Source organism: Fukomys damarensis, unplaced genomic scaffold, assembly GCF_012274545.1.
Source record: "Fukomys damarensis isolate Sample0158 unplaced genomic scaffold, DMR_v1.0_HiC HiC_scaffold_9, whole genome shotgun sequence".
Classification (NCBI taxonomy): Eukaryota; Metazoa; Chordata; class Mammalia; order Rodentia; family Bathyergidae; genus Fukomys; species Fukomys damarensis.
In genome coordinates, this window is record NW_022900921.1 from 5,757,838 (window position 1) to 5,776,873 (window position 19,036).

Genomic DNA, 19,036 nt, shown 5'->3' on the forward strand with positions numbered 1-19,036 from the left:
TTTTTTGAGACAGGGTCTCACTCTGTAGTTGAGGCTGACCTGGAACTCACTGTGTAGCCCAGGCTGGTCTCGAACTCACAGTGGTCCTCCTGCCTCAGCCTCCCGGGTGCTGGAATTACAGGCGTGTGTCACCACGCTTGGGCTTTGATGGGATATTGTTTTGATGAAAACACTATTTCTTGATACACGTGAATTAAAGCTATAGGGATTAAAATCTGAAGTTCTTACTGCAGCAGCAGAAATTGTTAAAACCTACTCCTAAAACTGCCTGGATGAGTTAACAGTGGAGTGGGAACTGCTCACATGCAGGACTCTTCGGGGTTGTACAATGAAGTAGCTGTCCCCGGCCTGGCTGTCTGTTCTTGGTTGAAATGTGAACTTATTTTTAAGTGAATGACCTTCCTGATGGAAATGGTGACCTTGCCCTGAAACCTGGAACTGGTGACTTAGAAATGAAGTGTTCTCCCTCATTGGTGAAATCCATTCCTGTTGAGCGAGTGTGACTTGGTGCCATGTCGGGGATGGGTAGATGATTGTGTGGAAAGGTGGGAAAAGGCAGTGTCATTCTGTCTTCAGGACTGCCAGGAAGTCACACCAGACTTGAAAATACACACCCACTCTTGGGGTACTTGAAGATGACAAGGAAATTATCTTCCCGTTACAGATTTTATGGAAAGAACTCTTCTTATGTCCATGGAGGATTGGATTCAAATGGGAAACCTGCGGATGCAGTCTATGGACAGAAAGTAAGCACACCATGTTTGCAGGCCTTTACGCAATGAGAAAATGACCCATAATTCTGAAATGAATACATGCTTAATAGATTGGTGGAAGGAGGTTAGTAATCAGTTTGGTAGTTTTTTGAAATGCTTATGTGAGGTTACACTTGCTCATTTTGTGTGATGCATTCTGAAGGTTTTGCATGTTGGAAGGTAGTTGGTTTTGATGTGGGGATCATCTTTTGGAAGGTTTTTAGAATTGCTAATTCTGGCCTGGAATTTAGCTCAGTGGTTCTGCCACCTGCCTCACAAGCGCAAGGTCCTGAGCTTGATCCCTGGTACCAAAAAAAAAAAAAAGAAAAAGAAATTGCTAATTCAGGACAGTTCCCTTAAAGGGTTTAACAGAGATCACTGGGCATGGATTTTATAACTACAAATGGAGACTTCCTGTATTGTACTTCACATGCAGTGTCTGTATCTGTTGGGGGTTTTGTTGTAGGTTGTGTAAGTTTTCTTTTTTCTTTTTATTAGTATATATTTGCAGTATGTAATGATTGTATTAATCACGGGGAGTTGGTACAAGTGTAGGTTGTATACATTTAAGGATTTAACTTTTTGATTCTTCAGGAAATTCATAGGAAGGTGATGTCACAGAACTTCACCAACTGCCACACCAAGATCCGTCACGTGGATGCGCACGCTACCCTGAATGATGGTGTGGTGGTCCAGGTAATGGGGCTGCTCTCCAACAACAACCAGGCCTTGCGGAGGTTCATGCAGACATTTGTCCTTGCTCCTGAGGTATGTATTGTAATCACTGTTGAAGCTGTAAAAACGAAGTACATGAAAAAAGTGTGTGTGTCTTAAAAAAATCTTTCTTCACAATTTCCATCTTACAAGTTGCAAGGATATGACAACTCCTGTACTCTTTTTTCTTTAAGAAGGAGAGGTATAATTTTGACACGAGGGGAATTCAGTTCATGGTCACCCGACTCCAAGGCAGAAACATGGCGTGAGCCAAAATGTTTAGCTTATGATGTTTGGGAAGCAGGACATGGCAATAGTACCGCAGAGGAAGAGATGAGAGACCAGATATGGTGCCCAAGATCACACCTGCATGACCCACCCAGACATGCTCAGAAGAGTGCTTTCCTGATCTGCTAGGCATTTCTTAAGCCAATCAAGTTGACATGTCACACAGTTAACAGTGACAGTCCACCTCCTGTCAGTTGGACAGACAGACACATCTCTTGAAATCAAACTTAATCACCCAAAGTACAATAGCTAATCCAGATTCTGCCTAATGATATAAATATATCAGAAATGCACAAATCCCTTCTTCAAAGTCTTGATAGTTCCAGCATTTTTCAAAAGTCCCAAGTCTCTTCTAAGACTCAAGGCAAGCTCTTGGCTATGAACCTCTGTAAAAATTAAAAACAAGTCAATCCCAAGGTGCAGTAGCATTGGGTAAATATTTCCACTCCAAAAGGAAGGAGTAGGGAATAGAAAATAAACCAAAACACCCCAATAATCCAGCATGGAAAACATTAAATCCTATAACTGTATTCCCTCTATCCAATGAGAAAAGGTGATAAGACATGATATCCAGAGGGTTTGGGCATCCCCACCCTATGGCCTTGTTGATTGCAGCCTGCTTGGCCTCTCTTTTGGGCTGATTCCAGGAGGTCTGCAGCTGTCCTTAGCAGACTTTCCACATTAGTGGCATCTGTTGAATTCCTGGGTTCTCCATGAAACCCAGCTTCATTCCCACAGCTTCACATACTGTTCTCTTCCGGGCTTTCTGCCTGACTTTATAGGCTTTCCTTTAAAATCTGGGTGGGATTATCCTCCCCAATCCCATAACTCTTGCATTCTGCATACCGGAAGAACCACCAGCATGTGGATGACACCACACTTTTGGTCAGTGGCAGTAGTAGTGGGGCCTTTTTGCATCATGGCTGCAGAGGACTCCTAGTCCCTGGATGGCTGAGCATGGTGAAATGAATCCCAGAAAACCAATTCTCTAGAACGCCCTTCTCACGCAGGGGTCCAAGGTGCTCTCTTTTTCTCAAATGAAAGGTTGACACTCTACTCATGTACTCTGTCTAATGCTCCTGTCAGTACTTGCCCATATAGGTATAATTCTTTCTCATTCTTTGCCTAGTAATCCATTTGTAAAGAAGTGGCACATTGTGTCTAGTTCTGTTCACATACTTACATGGGCATGTCCTAAGAATAAGGAATACTCTGTTGGAGAGGAGAGTACAGTTATCACATTCAGGGAATGTTTGATGCAGTATAACTGTCCAGTGTAAGTTTCAGCAAATATGCCAGTGTTGTTTTTCATAGTGTTTTTTCCCCAGGTCTTAGGTACAGTATAGTTACAGGGACAGGGGTATAGCTCAGTGGTAGAACACTTGCCTACATTCTTTCCCAGCACCCCCAAAAAAGAAAAAAAAAACATTGCATTCAGCTGTCATAGCTCTTTATTCTCTCTTATTTATTGTTTTGGTATGGGGTATCGAACTTGGGACCTAGCTCTTGTGAAGCAGGCAGTAGTACCACTGAGGTAAATCCCTAGCCCAGTCTCTTTTAATTTACAATAGTTATTTAACCTTTTCATGCTGTTGACATTTTTGAAGCATGTAGTCATGTACGTATAAATATTTCAAACTTGCATGTCTTTCAGAACCTCAGTTAAAGAGGTAAATGATACTTAGTCCTGTTAATAGTTATGATAACTTTGAGTACCTTAGGGTCATGTTCTTCAGGTTTTACCACTGTAAGGTTAAGTAGTGCTGCTTTTCTGATTTGGAAATTGTGACTGATGGGGGACTACAATTGTTTTATTCATTGAATTTTTAACATTGATTTTGGCACCGATTACTTCATAGCCGAAGTCAGTCACTATTCTGATAATGACAAATGGGAGTTTAGTCCCATCATTCTCTATTGATTAGTTGGCATTCCTTTTGTCTCGTATCTTTTATCTTTCACGAGTCTTAAGACGTAAGTGCACAAATGATTAGTTTTTAAAATGGATTAAAAGCCAGACTTGGTGGTGCACGCTTGCAATCCCAACCCTCAGGAGGCTGAAGTCAGAGGATCGCCATGAGTTGCAGGCCAGCTTGGGCTACATAGTGAGTTCAGGGCCAGCCTGATCTACATAGCAAGACCTTGTCTGAAAAAACAAAAACCAGAATAAAATAAATTAGAATCTGTTGCTAACTTCATAATGTGTCTGAAGTGTGACAGATTTAGTGTGATCCCCTCAGGCTGCCTTTTTTTTTCTTTTATCTTTTGCATTACTGGCATTTGAACCCATGGTGTTCTGTTGCTGAGCTACATCCCAGCCAGTGTCCCCAATCCAAAAAAGGAAGAGCACTTTGAAACATTGTGGGACAGAGTTTTCCAGACTCATCTTGGACTTCTCCTTCAGCCCCAAATTCTGGAATGAACTGTTTCTACAAGGAGCTCTGTGGTGCTTGTAGTCACAATCACCATGAAAGGCCACAGATTTTATGCTGAGTAATTGGATTTATACTTTCTTCCAGAGTGGTTCAGACTGAACAGGGTCATTTTTCTTTAAAGGGAAGAGTCTAACTCGTGTATAATTCGTTGTTATATAAACTGTCTTAATGCACACAAGCAATGAAGTGTATGTCGTCAGATAACACTTCTGTATGGATGGGCAAATAGCCTTAGAAGTTAGGTAACAGTAAATAACGTCCAGTGTGAACTTGGGTGTCTTTAACCTAGTATAATAAGCACGCTTTTTTAGCTATACCATCCTGAGTACTTGAATCAGTAGTACAGAGGTAGAGAATTTGAGTATCTCCTGGAGTTAGGAGCATGATTGCCTGTTAGTGATTCGAGGTGCTAATTTGGTATCTTACATAGAGTTCTGTCAGATTATGGCTTTCATCATGTGAGAATAAATGTTTTGAGCAAACATAGGTTTTTTTTTTTTTTTTTTTACATCTGTAGTGTAAACAGGATTTTTTGATCTTGACTTGCTTTCATTTTGGGCTGATTCTTTGTTTTAGGGGGCATTGTAGGGTATTTAGTAGTATCCTTGCTCTCTCCCTAGCAGCTGTTGATAAGCGGTTCTGTTAGGAAAGCGGTGACGTCTCCAGACAGTGCTTGGTATTTGCTGAGGACAGGCTACCCCAAAATTGAAGACCATTTGTGTAGAGTGGTTCAGCTTTTTAAAAAAAATTTGATTTGTACATGTTTGCAGTACGTAATTGATTCAGTGTGGATAGTTGGTACATACATATATGTATATATAAAACACCTGAATTCTTTTATGTTGCCTGTGATTTGGCTTTTGGAGAGTCTGTTGAATAATGAAAACTTTTTGGCATTGCAGGGCTCTGTCGCAAATAAATTCTATGTTCATAATGATATCTTCAGATACCAAGATGAAGTCTTTGGCGGCTTTGTTACTGAGCCTCAGGAGGGTAAGTAGTAAAATGCTTTCGCTTACTTGTGTGCGTTTCTTTTTTTCTTTTTTGTTTTTGTTTTTGTGTATTCTCTAAGAACGAGCTCTTTAATTTGTTGATTCTCTGTACTGTTTTTATTTTTTTTCCTCATTGAGTTTATTGGTACATTTTAGGTATACAGTACAGTTACATTCATCATTGGGACCTTGTACCTTTACATGACAGGTCTTGGTTCTTGTTTTTTTTTGCCCCTTATCCCTGCCCTCCCTTCACCCCCTCGTCTGCATTTCTAAAATGGCATCAGACTGACTTTAAAAGAATATGCATTTCTTGAATGTCTCCATTATACTCGTTGATAATTAGTATCAGGACATGAGGGAGCTGTGATTTTACCCTTTTTGACTCTAGCTTGCTTCGTGGATGTATAGAGAAGACAGACTCAAGTGCATGTTATTACTGACAGCAGTAATAGTAGCATTTTTGTCACAGTTCCATAATAAATCATGAAGAAGCCAGTGAGTTGTGTTAAGAGGTAGAACCCTTAGTTTAGGGAACCTAAATCTATCTATTTACTGGGAGCAGTGATAAAGTTTATTTATTTAATTTTTTGTGCTGGGGATTGAACTAATGAAATTTCTTTGAAAAGTAAAAGTGAAGTGTGAGGAAGAAACTGGTTTTCCACAGTGAGCTCGGGCTGAGTAAAAAGAGGAAAAAGCAAGATAAAAGTACACTTTGGAGGACACAGGGCAGCCTATTGTGCAGAAAGCCATGATAGCTCCAAATCTTTTACAGTAGAGGGTAAACATGCCTCCCCTTTGCCCTGAGAGGAAATGCTTTCTTCTGGAGTTACCTACAGATGATGTCTTTGAGGACAGAGGGTAGGTGTGGAATGTGTGGAGAAACAGACCCAGAGAGAATTGTCTCTAATAGTATTTGAATATTTTCTACATGACAAACTGTTTTAAGTGCTTTATATTTGTTGTACAATATACAACCTTCTCCATAGGTACTTGAGGTCCTGTTTTCTCCCATTCAGTAACTAGGGTCCTGAGATGTACTAGTTTGCCTGTGGCTAGTAAGGTAGAAGACCCTCAGATTACTAGAAGTAAGACCTGAGATTCTGTTTTCGGAACTGAAATACCAATTGATGTGCTTAAAGTCTACGCTGTAATTTGATTGAGTCACCTTGTTGTCTTTTATGTGTGTGTTTCTTCTGTATTTGACCATAGTAGTTGGAAAAGAATGAATATGTGAATTCAGTAAGCACAAATCATTTTATATGTATTTTCCTTGTTCTAGAATCTGAGGAAGAAGTAGAGGAGCCTGAAGAAAGACAGCAGACACCTGAGGTTGTACCTGATGATTCTGGAACTTTCTATGATCAGACTGTCAGGTAAAGAAAATTTCATTCACATGTTTAGGGGTATATAAGAAGTTGCACTTTCTGGTCTTTCCAGAAGAAAGCTTTTGCTTTTGGTATCATTGACTTAAATAAAAATGTGTAACTTGTTTTTTTGTTTTGTTTTGTTTTTGTTTTCTGAGACAGGGTCTCACTATGTAGTTGAGACTGACCTGGAACTCACTGTATAGCCCAGCGATCCTCCTGCCTCAGCCTCCCGGTGCTGGGATTACAGGCGTGCACCACCACGCCCAGCTCTTTTTTAAAATTTTTTTTTTTTTTTTTTTTTTTTTTTTTTGGTATTTTTGAAGTGTAACTTGTTAATTGGTAATCAGATATACTATGAAGACTTCTAAAATGGTATCTTGTCAGTTGCTTTTTGGTTTTGAATTTTTTGTGATTTCAAGTGAAAAATTTGTGATTTCTTATCAAGAGTTGCTGGTGATTTGTGTAGAAGTTTAACAGCTTTTCTCAATCATAGTTTTTCTCTTTTTTTATCCTAAAATTCCTAGTGTTTTTGTGTTTTCATGTGGAAAAAGTCATTTATCTAAAAAATTTACTGTCCTAGCTTGGCAGGGGGAGAAGGGTCTCTCTGTGTAGTCGTCCAGGCTGACCTCCAACTTGTGTTGCTTTCCTTAGCCTCCTGAGTGCTGGGATTGCAGGTGTGTGCTACTACGCCCACACCAGCCTGTCTTCTTTTTTGAATATGTAGTATGATAGTGTTAAATATATTTTGTGGTTTTTTTTTTTGTTTTGTTTGTTTTTTTTTTTTTGTTTTGTTTTTGTTTTTTTTTTTGGTGGTATGGGGGTGGGGGGATTGATTGAACTAAGGACCTTGTACTTACAAGGCAGGCGCGGTACCACTGAGCTACATCCCTGGACTCTGCACACTGATTTTTTAAAACTAGTGCTGTTGAAAGCAGTAACTTTTTGTTTTCCTCTTTCCCTGTTCCCCAAGCTTGTAAGGTGTGAGTTTTCATGATGTTGTATGATAAGTACATTTTAATAGTTCTGGAATTCCAGCTGAATGAGAAGCAGTTGTTGTTTTATTTTTATCTATTTGGATGTATTTGCTTACAGGATTTAGCAAATAAACGTTTTTAGTTAATATTTATTCATCAAATGCTTTTATACTCAAACATATGTATGTATGTTTGTATACACACGCAAACACACACGCACACATTTCTTACATCTTTTCTGAGAAGAGGGAGCTACTTTCTTTGCTGGGATCTGCCCAGGGCCTCATGCATGCTGAATATCTCCTCTACCACTGAATTATCATCTGCAGCCCTGGTAGCTAGTCTAAAGGTAACGAATGATCAGGATATTTTTGCTGAATCAGGGGAAGTAGAATGATATTTTTCACATTTTCCTGTGAAAGCAATGACCTGGAAGAACATTTAGAGGAGCCCGTTGCTGAACCAGAGCCTGATCCTGAACCAGAACCAGAGCAAGAACCTGCATCTGAAATCCAAGAGGAAAAGACTGAGCCTGTTTTAGAAGAAACTGCTCCTGAGGATGCTCAGAAGAGCTCTTCTCCAGCACCTACAGACATAGCTCAGACAGTGCAGGAAGACTTGAGGGTAGGGAACGTGTTTTCATTTTATTCTATTTCTGTGTGTTTTTTTTTTAATCATTTCTCCTTTATAATTGCTTGGTTGAGTTTTATAGATGCTTTTCATATTGGTTATTCTGGAACATTTCTTAAATCCTGGGCCATATTGCTTTGCAATTTGAGAGGTGACACTGTGTGCTCCTCCCCCCTCCAAGGTAACTCCGATGCTTCTTGGGCCTGGAATTCCAAGTGCCATTTTCATCACCATATCTACAGTCCTCTAGTCTTTTGGGAATTGTCTGTTAAATTGTAAAGTATTACTTGTTAGTAATAATACAGGTGCATAGCAGAGTTGTATTAAGGTTATAGTGTGGTAAAATTTGAGAGTATCTTTAAGGTAGAAGTAGAAACAACTGTTCTGTTTTCAGAAGTTAGAGGCTTTGGGTTACTTCTGAGTACTGTTTGGGTCTTTTGTTAGAGGAACACAGAACTTTTATCTTTGATGATCTGGGAAGGAATATTTTTATTTTTAGTGTTGTATTTAGAAGGTCAAGCTGGGCAGTGTGCACACTTGTAATCCCAGCCCTCTGGGAAGGCTGAGGCAGGAGCATCGCTGAGTTTGAGGCCAGCCTTAGCTCATAGTGAGTTCAGGGCCAGCCTGAACTGTATTGTTTGACCCTGCCTCAACCCACCCATATATATTACATGTACACACAGACACACACACAAGTGCTCACACATAATTTAGAGGGTCAGTATTTTTATAATGTATCTTGTTTAACAAATTTATTCACATGGGTACAGTGTGGTAGGCATTGTTAAAGGTATGAGTACTTTATTGGTAAAACAAGTAGAGTTCTTGCTCCTTGGGAATCAGGCAGGTAAAAAAAAAACAACCCTGAAATGACTTTAGCTTCTACATGCTGCCCTGAGGGTGGGTGGATGGGTGATCACTTAGATGACTGTGACAGTAGTCCATGTGGGAGGTGATGATGCCTTGGATTAGAGTCTCAGCAGTGGAAATGAGATGGTTAGGGTAAAAGAGCAGGTGTTTTTTCTTTTCTGTAATGGGGTTTGAACCACCCCCCCCAGCCTTCACAGTGAACTACATTCCTACCCCAGTAGTTTTTGCGAAAGTTGCCCAGGCTGGACTGGAATTGGAGATCCTTCTGCCTTGGCCTCCCAGAGTAATGGAATTACAAATGAACCTGGGAATAGCCACTCCTAGCTGTGACAGTTTTTAAACAGATTAGAAAGATGCATAAGATGATCCTAAAGTTGGTTAATACACAACAGATTGGGCAAGTTGGAAGAGCTGAGCTGGTTTTGGAGAGAATTTTACTTGATGCATGAATTTGAAATTGACAAAGTTGCTTGTTTGACCCTTAAGCTTTTCATATTTGGCTCATACTTGATCGTCAGTATTAAGTTTTAATGCTGAATTTGTGAGCAGGTGAAAGAAAGGAATCTCAGGATACTTTTAACCACCACCCTGCTTCAGAGATTTTTTTTTTTTTCTTTTTAAAGAATATGTTTTTTTGTTTTGTTTTGTTTTGTTTTTGGTACTGGGGATTGAACTTGGGTCCTTGTGTTTGTGAGACAGGTGGCAGAACCACTGAGCTAAATCCCTGGCCCTTAAAGAATATATTTTTTATTGGTACACTCATTGGGATCTTGTACATTTATATGATGTATCTTGGTTCTTATTTTTCCCCCTTCCCCTGCCCTTCCTTCACCCCCTCCACCCTTCCCTATTTACAAAGACTTTCTTTCCATTTTTTGCTTTTTTTCTTATTTTTTTCCCTTCCGATTCCTCTACTACTACAATTTCCCCAACACCTTTAGACCTTTTCTTCCTATTACACAGTATCAATTCTACATTTAGATCCTTATTTACACTTTTAGTTTATCATGCCACGAAAAGTATGTGATACACATGTGTGTTGTATTAATTTCACTTAGGGGTATGTCCTCAATCTTCATCCACTTAGCTATAAATATCTCTAGTTAGTCATTCTTTATGGTTGAGGTGTGCTCCATTTTATTAAAAATCCACATCTTTATCCAGTCTCCAGTTGATGGGCAGTTGGGCTATTTCCAAGATTTAGCTATTACAAACTGTGCCGCTATAAGCATGGGTATATCACTGTGGTATGATTCTTTTTTTTTTTTCTTTTCTCTTATATCCTTTCTCTATTTTTATTTTATTTTATTTATTTATTTTTTGATTTCTTATTGAGTTTATTGGTACAATCTAGGTCTACAATACAGTTACATTCATTACTGGGATCCTGTACCTTCACATGACAGGTCTTGGTGGTATGATTCTTTTAATTCTTTTGGGAAGATACCCAGCAGGGGAATAGCTGGGTCAAATGGGACCTCTAAACCTAGTTGTTTAATGTATTACCATATTGATTTCCACAGTGGTTGCACCAGTCTGCACTCCCACCAACAATGAAGGGTTCCTTTCTCCCAACAACCCCGCCAGCATTTGTTATTGGTTGATTTCTTGATAGCAGCCATTTTCCAGGGGTGAGGTGGAATCTCAGTATTGTTTTCATCTGCATCTCTCAAATGACCAGTGATGTTGAATATTTTTCATATTTGTTGCTTTTACTTCTTTGAGAAATGTCTGTTTATTTCACATGCCCATTTTTGAATTGGGTCTTTATATTTGGGGGGGATCTTTTTTTAGAGGTTTTTCTATATTCTAGATAGTAGACCTTTGAGGAACAGGTGGTAAATTTTTTTTCACACATTGTAGGTTTCAGGATTTGCTAATAAGTCTTTTAAAAGCTACAGTTGTACATAAGATCCTAATGGTATAATTGAGAATGTGAATTAGGAAGAAAAAGGCTTAAAGGTGTAGGGGAAGTGGGAAGAGTAGGGGAAAGGAAATAAAGGAAAAGAAAAAAAATGAGAAAATGGGGCCAGGGATTTAGCTCAGCGGTTCAGTGGCCTGCCTCACAAGCTCAAGGACCCGAGTTCGATCCCTGGTACCACAAAAAAAAAAAAAAAGAAAAAATGGAAAATAAAGTATTTGTAAATAGGGAAGGGAGGGCACAGGGGTAAAGGGAAAAAATGAGAACCAAGACCTCCTATCATGTAATGGTACAAGATCCCAATTTTGAATGTACTGTACTGTATACCTAAAATGTACCAATAAACTCAATGAGAAAAAAAAAAAATCCCAAAAGTATATCTCACAGAACTAGACAAAACAATAAAAAAATTCATTTGGAATCAGAAGAGACCTAGAATAGCAAAAGCCATTCTAGGCAACAGAGATGTTTCAGTGGGGTATCACAATCCCCACCTTGAAACGATACTCCAAAACCACTGTGTTAAAAACAGCATGGTACTGGCAAACCCAGGGATCAGTAGAATTGACTAGAAGATGCAGAAACAACTCCTGACACACTCAGCTACCTCATCTTTGACAAAGGAGCCACCATCTTCACTGGAGGAAAGATAACCTCTTTAATAAATTGTGTTGGAAAAACTGGGTTTCAACTTGCCAAAGATTAAAACTAGACTCCTCTATCTTTCACCATGCACTAAACTAAAATCCAAGTGGATTAAAGATACAAATATTAAAACAAAAACACTAAACTTGTTGGAAGATAAGCTAGACAATGTATTGACAATGTGAAGACCGTGTGGAACTCTTGCCTCTGAGAATGTTTTACATATTAACATGTGCAGGAATTTGAGTTAAATGGCCTTTATATCATATCGCCGTGTAGTGTAAGCACGTAATGGGTGTTGTTTCTGTAGACATTTTCCTGGGCATCTGTGACCAGTAAGAACCTTCCTCCTAGCGGAGCTGTTCCTGTGACTGGGATCCCCCCTCATGTCGTGAAAGTGCCAGCGTCACAGGTAAGTTTCTGACGACACTGTGACTTGAGGGAGGCAGGGTGACTTGTTTTTGGTAATGTGATTTGAGCCAGGGTGTAAAGAAGGGGAAGCTGTATATAGGACAGAAAAGAGTACAGGCTGTTTAACTTTTTGTAAGAGGATTGTCATTTTCTAGTTTAAACCTTACCTTTTAAGAGACTTAAAGAAGAAAAGTAAGCATGCATTGTTATTATTTTTTTTACACAACAGTTAACTTACAAATTTTTTAGCCCCGTCCAGAGTCTAAGCCTGAATCTCAGATTCCACCACAGAGGCCTCAGAGGGATCAAAGAGTGCGAGAGCAACGAATAAACATTCCTCCCCAGAGGGGACCCAGACCAAGTAAGTGTGCTCATGGTGAATGAATTCTGTAGTGCAGGCGGTTTGGAGTTAGGGCCTGTTTTGGGTGGCCAGTTGATCCTTGTAGAGCTAATGGAATTTAGAGCAGAGGGAAGAATATTATATATGAATAGTCCCTGAAGAAAGGTCACTTAGTCTTTCATTGCTGCTTTTGTTTTTTCTTCAGTCCGTGAGGCTGGGGAGCAAGGTGATGTTGAACCCCGAAGAATTGTGAGACATCCGGACAGCCACCAGCTCTTTATTGGTAACCTGCCTCACGAGGTGGACAAATCAGAACTGAAAGATTTCTTTCAAAGTAGGTTGCTGGGTTTTGAACACATTTATCTAGGGTGTAGCATTGTCCAGTAGAAATAGAAGATGAGGGCTGGGGACTTAGCTCAGTGGTTCCACCACTTGCCTTGCAAGCCCAAGGACCGGAGTTCGATCTCCAGTACCAAGAAAAAAGAAATAGAAGATGAGCAGCATACGTTATGTTGTTTTCCCAGTCATTATGTTAAAATATAAAGAAACTGCAGAAGTTAATTTTAATGACGTTTCATTTAACCCATCGTATTTAAAACTGTCTTTTCACCATGTAAAAGTAGACGTACTGTACTTTGGCACTGTGCTGTTTTGTTTTGTTTTTGGTACTGTGGATCAAACTTGGGTCCTTGTGCTTCCAAGGCAGGAGGTGGAACCACTGAGCTAAATCCCCAGCCCTCCACTGTTTTCAGTCTCATCAGATTTAGTACCAGATGCATTTTGATTGAGAAATTTTGTCCTGTTGCTTGACATTTGTTTGGTACTGATGTGCAGACTAGAACTTGGTGTTGATTTCCCTGTGACTCTGCCCTTTCCAGCCAAAATAGTTTGGTTTCTTCACTGTTGGTTCCGTAGAACCAGTTACTGAAGGGCTCTGCAGTCTGAGCTTCCTTAAACCAGAACCTCAAATGCTCCAGAACCTGAAACCACCGAGCATCAGTGTGCTGCAAGTGGAGAAGTGCATACATGACCTCGCGTCCTGGGTCACGGTCCATACGCACGCATTTTGCGCACCTTGTGCAAACATTTCAAGTGCCTTCCTGCTGCCTGCCTAAGGGTGTGTAGGAGGCTAGAGTGAGTTTCATATTCAGGCTTGGATCTCATCCCTAAGATATCTCAGTATGTACATGTGCAAATCTTCCAAAATAGAAAAATAATCCAAAACAGTTCAGATGTCTGCATTTTTCAGTAAGGGATAGTCAGCCTATATTTTTATTAAAGGTGCAAAATCTTTGTACTCTTCTCATATATTTTACTCAGTGCCGCATCTCACTTTGGACTAGCTTACAGTTCAAGGGCTCGGCCACATGGATCTAGCTAGCGGTTGCCGTACCAGACAGTGCACATCTGATGGTGCAAGGAAACTTTCTGCTAATTTATCTGAGAGTTGGTTTTGTTTGCAGATTATGGGAATGTGGTGGAGCTGCGCATAAACAGCGGTGGGAAATTACCCAATTTTGGTTTTGTCGTGTTTGATGATTCTGAACCTGTGCAGAAGGTCCTTAGCAACCGGGTAAGCAGCTTGTCTTTATTTCCCCCTTACCTCCCTCCCGTTGGTTCTTAAGAACATCTTCATAGCTGTGTCTTACAGTTAAAATGTGATTTCTTTCGACATGTTTAGCCATCCGTGTTAAAAGACCTACCTGGGAGTTGTACTCTCTGGTCGCTTGTTTGTACTTTGAGAAACCTCAAATGTATCTTGGCTTTTCTTCATTTCACGATAACGATGGAGGTCTGCTGTGCTCCCTTCAGTAATATTTGTGTGAGTTCAGAAATAGATTATATAACGCTGACACCCATGGTGTATGATGTGCTCTCATGTAGCATAGTGGTTTTAAGCGCCCAGTCAAGAGGCCTTGCTTTGCATTGTCTTAAATAGTGTGAGCCGTGGAATAGGTACCTTAACCTTCCTGGCTCTTCATTCGCAACTCTTGAAGTTTTGTTTGCGTCATTGTTATGTGTACATATTTTACATAAATATGTAATGTGTCATCTTTCCATATTACTTGGTGTTTTACCTGAACCCTCTAAATGCATGGAGAAAATGGCAATTCCTAAGTACAATAAAAGGTACTTATTGCTGTGGTACTGTTTAAGTTGGCTGTTTCGAACTTGCCTTCATACCAAATCATATTCCCATGTCTTTTGTTAATGGGAAAAATAAGCTTTCTGAGCTCAAAACAAGAACTAGAAGTTAGCTGATTTTTATTTACGCTGCTGCTCCTCTCTGCACGCTGAGTAAGTGTGGTCACCTTGGTTCTTCCAGCCCATCATGTTCAGAGGTGAAGTCCGTCTCAATGTGGAAGAGAAGAAGACTCGCGCTGCCAGGGAAGGGGACCGTCGAGATAACCGCCTGCGGGGACCTGGGGGCCCTCGCGGTGGGCTGGGCGGCGGCATGAGAGGCCCTCCCCGCGGAGCGATGGTGCAGAAGCCGGGCTTCGGAGTAGGAAGGGGGATTGCTCCGAGGCAGTGAGTTGCTTTTCACTGATCCTCACCAAGCGTGTAACCCCAGCTCCTGCTGCAGAATGGTGAATTCTGCGGCCCTCCTTCGGTGTCTTGGGAGTATAACCCAGTCTGTTATAAACTGCTTCAGTTTGTACAATTTTACTTCTTTTTGTGTTGATGGTGTGTGCTCCCTCCCATTCCCCTCTTTTTCTTGGCCTTTCAGTCTTTTACTTCCAGTTTTGTGGAACGATGTTTTAGGAGTAACGGATTTTTAAAGAAGAAAAAAGACTGAATTTCCTTGCTTACTTTGCATATACAGACTGTTTTTTTTTTTTTTTTTTTTAAACAGCCATTTCCCCAAAGGAATGTGTCACTTATTACTGACATTTGGTATGTTTCATTCATTGGAATATTTCTTACTTATTTTTTATGTGTTTCAAAAGCCTGTGAGAAGTACAGGATTTGATAAACATTTTGGAGTAGGAGAAATCCAAATTGTTTCTTCTTTGAGAGTCACAGCTGCTTTGTGATGTGGAAAAATGGTCATATAGAAAATTTGAAAAACTTTATTCTCACTAATAATGGTTAAAAACTGAATAAAAGGTGTTAATAGAACTTTTCTTTTGATATCGATCACAAAACAGTTCTAAAACCTACTGTTTTTACCATTAAAATTTAAATTGTAAGATAGGTTGTGAATGTCTAGAATGCAATTGATAGGTTTTTCTTGAACTGTTAGATTTTTTTGAAGTAGAGTTTTTCATTTGTATTTGTTAAAAAAAAAAAAGAAAAAAATACAAACCCCCAAGTCTGAATAACAACCAGAGCAAAACTGTTGTGCCTTCTATTTATCTTTGATTCCAGTCTTGACAGTTGTTTAAAGAAAAATAAAAAAAAAAATCTAGATTTGTTTTATTATGTTCAGAGAATGTGAGGAATTGTAGACTCCCTTTTCTTCACTGTGTGTGAGTTCTGTTAACATGTGTCACGCCTTAGTCTAAATTGAGTCTCAAACTGGAATGCCTTTGAGGACAGATGCTTCTGGAGAGGTTCTCTGACCTAAATAACTGAGCATTTGTATTAGGTTTTATTTTGGTATCTAATCAGATTCCTAATCATAGTCCCTAAGAACGAATGTGACTAATATTGGACTTCACTGATGTGCTCGAGTGTCTGCAGTTTTTTTTTTTTTTTCTTTAAATCATAGCCATATGGTAAATTTCCTATTTTATGATTTCTTTATTAATGGGCATGCAGTGGGTGTTTCTTGAAATGGCCAATTTTTATTAAAATATTTCTGGAAGAAAATTCAGTCTGGCAATATAGACTAATAATACTCATTTTACAGTTACATTATTTGTTGAGTGCTGTGTGTGAGGTGGGTGAAGGTTTTATATACACTGTGTGAAGCAAGCCTTTGTGTGACAACTTATGACTCATCTAAGGGCAACCAGGTTGGTTGAATTTAACTTATTTTCTTATTAACAGGGAGTGTTCACATTTAGAACTGTCATTTGAGGATAGCACGTGAAAAGAAACAGGAATGTTTTATTTTGTTCTTAGTAACTGTAGAGTTGCTGAAAGGATCAGCTAAAACTAAAATGAAGTGTAATGAATGTTACCAGTTTGGTCCAAGTACCTTAAATATATAAATATTAGTAGCAGCTCCTGCACATAAAGAAAACTTAAGTCACACAGCTGTTTTTTGGGTCAGTATAAGGAATTAGGTGACTACTTCATTTGGCCCAGGCCAGTGATAATTAGAAGGATTTCAGTTTGTATCTCTGTAGCTTATATTAAGCTTGTGGTAAATGAGAAATGTTAGCCTGAGCTGTGTGTGTGTGTGTGTGTGTGTGTGTGTGTGTGTGTGTGTGTGTGAGAGTGTGTGTGTGAGAGAGAGAGAGAGAGAGAGGGAGGGAGAGAGAGGGAGAGACTAGTGGTCAAACCCAGACCCTTTGCGCTGAGCTATTTTCCCAGCCGTTTTTATTTTGTATTTTGAGGCAGGCTCTTGCTAAGTGGCTAAGTTGTTCAGGCTGGGCTTGATCTTGATCTTGTTGCCTTGGTCTCCCAGAGTGTTGGCATTATAGATGGGTTGGCATTATAGGTGGGTGCCACTACCATCAGTCGCTATACCTGGCTCTGGGTTACTTTTCAAAAAAACTTCCAGGTGATAAGTTGTAGATAACTTAGAAATAATTTTTCTCAGTTGAATATTCAGTTGATTTTTTTTTTCCTTGGTTTATTTAAAAAGAAATGTATCCTGGGCCGGGGATGAAGGTCAGTGGCACCTGCGCCTGCCTCTTAAGAGCAAGGTCCTGAGTTCAGTCCCTAGAATCGCTCGCGCACACACACACACACACACACACAAACACACACACACGGTATCCTAATGAGAGGCTTATGTTGGAAGTTTGAGATTAGGAGGGGCTGTGGGCGTGCAGCACCGCTTCTCTGACATTCACTGCATGGGGCCAAGCATTTTAGTGTGTCAGCGTGAAGCCCCGCCCCCAGGGGCACTGGACTCCTGTGGTCGGTGCTCTGTGGGCAAGCGGTATGGTGGGATGAGGGAGGTGACTGAGGGACAGCTTGTTGTCCTGACTGGGCCCCTGATAGTCAGGGAATGTGAGTCTCTCTTAGGAATTACTGTAACAGCTTCTCTGAGGAAATCTGCCTTCCTGCTATTTGTACCACATCGCAAAGTGTGCGTGCCTGTGTGTGTGTGTGTTTAAATGCGGAGAGGTGTAGCAGTCTGCTGGATGTTCCTGTAACTTGCTGCAGGGAGTCACTGCGTCATCTTAGAAACTTCATTTCCTCAGTAACTACAAGTCCTCAGAATTGGTTTGGTTGTGGGGTTTTGAATAGCATTGGGCCTGAGCAATGGGATTAAACTTGATGGTCTGTACCAAATCCTAGTACCCTTCTTTACATTGTTAAACATAGGATAAGAATGAGAGCATGCATGCACACAGCTGGGAAGTAGAGGTAAAGTGAGCTAGGGTGACATTTTCTGTATGCAGCAAGAGATCGTCACGTTCACTGTTTTCAGATTTTAAAGTGCAGGTGTTCATCTGTAGCACTAAAGTAGTTTGTTACTGATCCTAAGGCCCTTGACCCGTGAGTATTTAAACTAGATAGCTTAGTTTGGTTTATTGAATCTCATTCTTTTAAGACCTTAATGAAAATAAATTTTGGCCTAACTAAAGTATTTTTGCTTTCATTGTGAGGTTGACTTTGATTGAGGCCTTGCTTAGGAGCAGTGAAAAGGATAATGCAAAAATAATTACCTAATTTAGGATGAGTCGGTTACTGCCACAGCATTAGTTCAGTTGCACTGTAGAAAGCCATTCTTGTGCCTGCCGTGTGAATTACATGACATCCCTGCAATAACAGAAGGAAGAAATGGCAGCACAGTTCAATGACTGGGCCTTGAAGTCATCTGTAGAGCGAGGAACAGATTGTCCTTCAAAATCATCACTTTGTCTACTTTGTTTACATGTGGATGACATATTTAGTGAGTAGGCTGTTCCTTTTTTCCCCTTCAGACCAGGTCTCACTATATAGCACAGGGTGGCTTTAGCCTCCTTCCTCTCCTGCCTCAGCCAAGTGCTGGGATTACAAGTGTGCACCACTACGTCTGGCTTCAGTAGGATTCCTCTACTGTTGAGAGACCTTAGTCTGGAAGATACCCAGAATAAGTTTAGCATTGCTATTCTTTTCTTGAGAGCAAGTAAGATTGAATATCACTAGGTCTCTTTTGATGTTTGTAAAACCTGTGTGATAACAGTGATTTGTTCTTGAAATTGTTTTCTTCTGATTTACATTTAGTACAGATTTTAAAATTTGGGTGTGGGTGATTATGGTCTTTTTATTTTTATTTTTGGCACCGGGGATCAAACTCGAGACTTGGCACTTGAAAGGCAGGTGTCAGAACAACTGAGCTAAATCCTCGGTCCTGTGGTATTTTTATTATAACATAATTCAGGTGAGTTTAAACTTGTGTTTTATACTTAATAACAACCATTTCCTGATACTTTTCTGTACAGACTTTCTTACTGGAAAAACCCTTGTAGAAATCAGTGCTTTAGTGGAAGGTTTTGCACTTTATAGCAAGCAGTTAGAATAGAATATCTGTGGTTTAGATTTGTTTGTAGACAGTGATTTATGCCGAGTGCATTAGTTCTTTAAGTAA

At 40.0% G+C, this 19,036-nt stretch overlaps 1 protein-coding gene across 1 annotated transcript in view; it reads left to right on the plus strand.

Annotated features, from left to right (window-relative positions):
- The window catches only part of G3bp1 (G3BP stress granule assembly factor 1), a 36,296-nt gene extending 17,602 nt beyond the window's left edge, over nucleotides 1-18,694 (plus strand). The window contains exons 3-12 of the mRNA XM_010639698.3: nucleotides 665-746; nucleotides 1,347-1,520; nucleotides 5,092-5,182; nucleotides 6,464-6,557; nucleotides 7,948-8,149; nucleotides 11,902-12,003; nucleotides 12,252-12,363; nucleotides 12,548-12,676; nucleotides 13,806-13,915; nucleotides 14,669-18,694. Of these exons, the coding sequence (XP_010638000.1) occupies nucleotides 665-746; nucleotides 1,347-1,520; nucleotides 5,092-5,182; nucleotides 6,464-6,557; nucleotides 7,948-8,149; nucleotides 11,902-12,003; nucleotides 12,252-12,363; nucleotides 12,548-12,676; nucleotides 13,806-13,915; nucleotides 14,669-14,875 (1,303 nt within the window). The 3' untranslated portion in view covers nucleotides 14,876-18,694. The remainder of the gene's footprint in view (nucleotides 1-664; nucleotides 747-1,346; nucleotides 1,521-5,091; nucleotides 5,183-6,463; nucleotides 6,558-7,947; nucleotides 8,150-11,901; nucleotides 12,004-12,251; nucleotides 12,364-12,547; nucleotides 12,677-13,805; nucleotides 13,916-14,668) is intronic.
- Nucleotides 18,695-19,036: the final 342 nt, after the last annotated feature.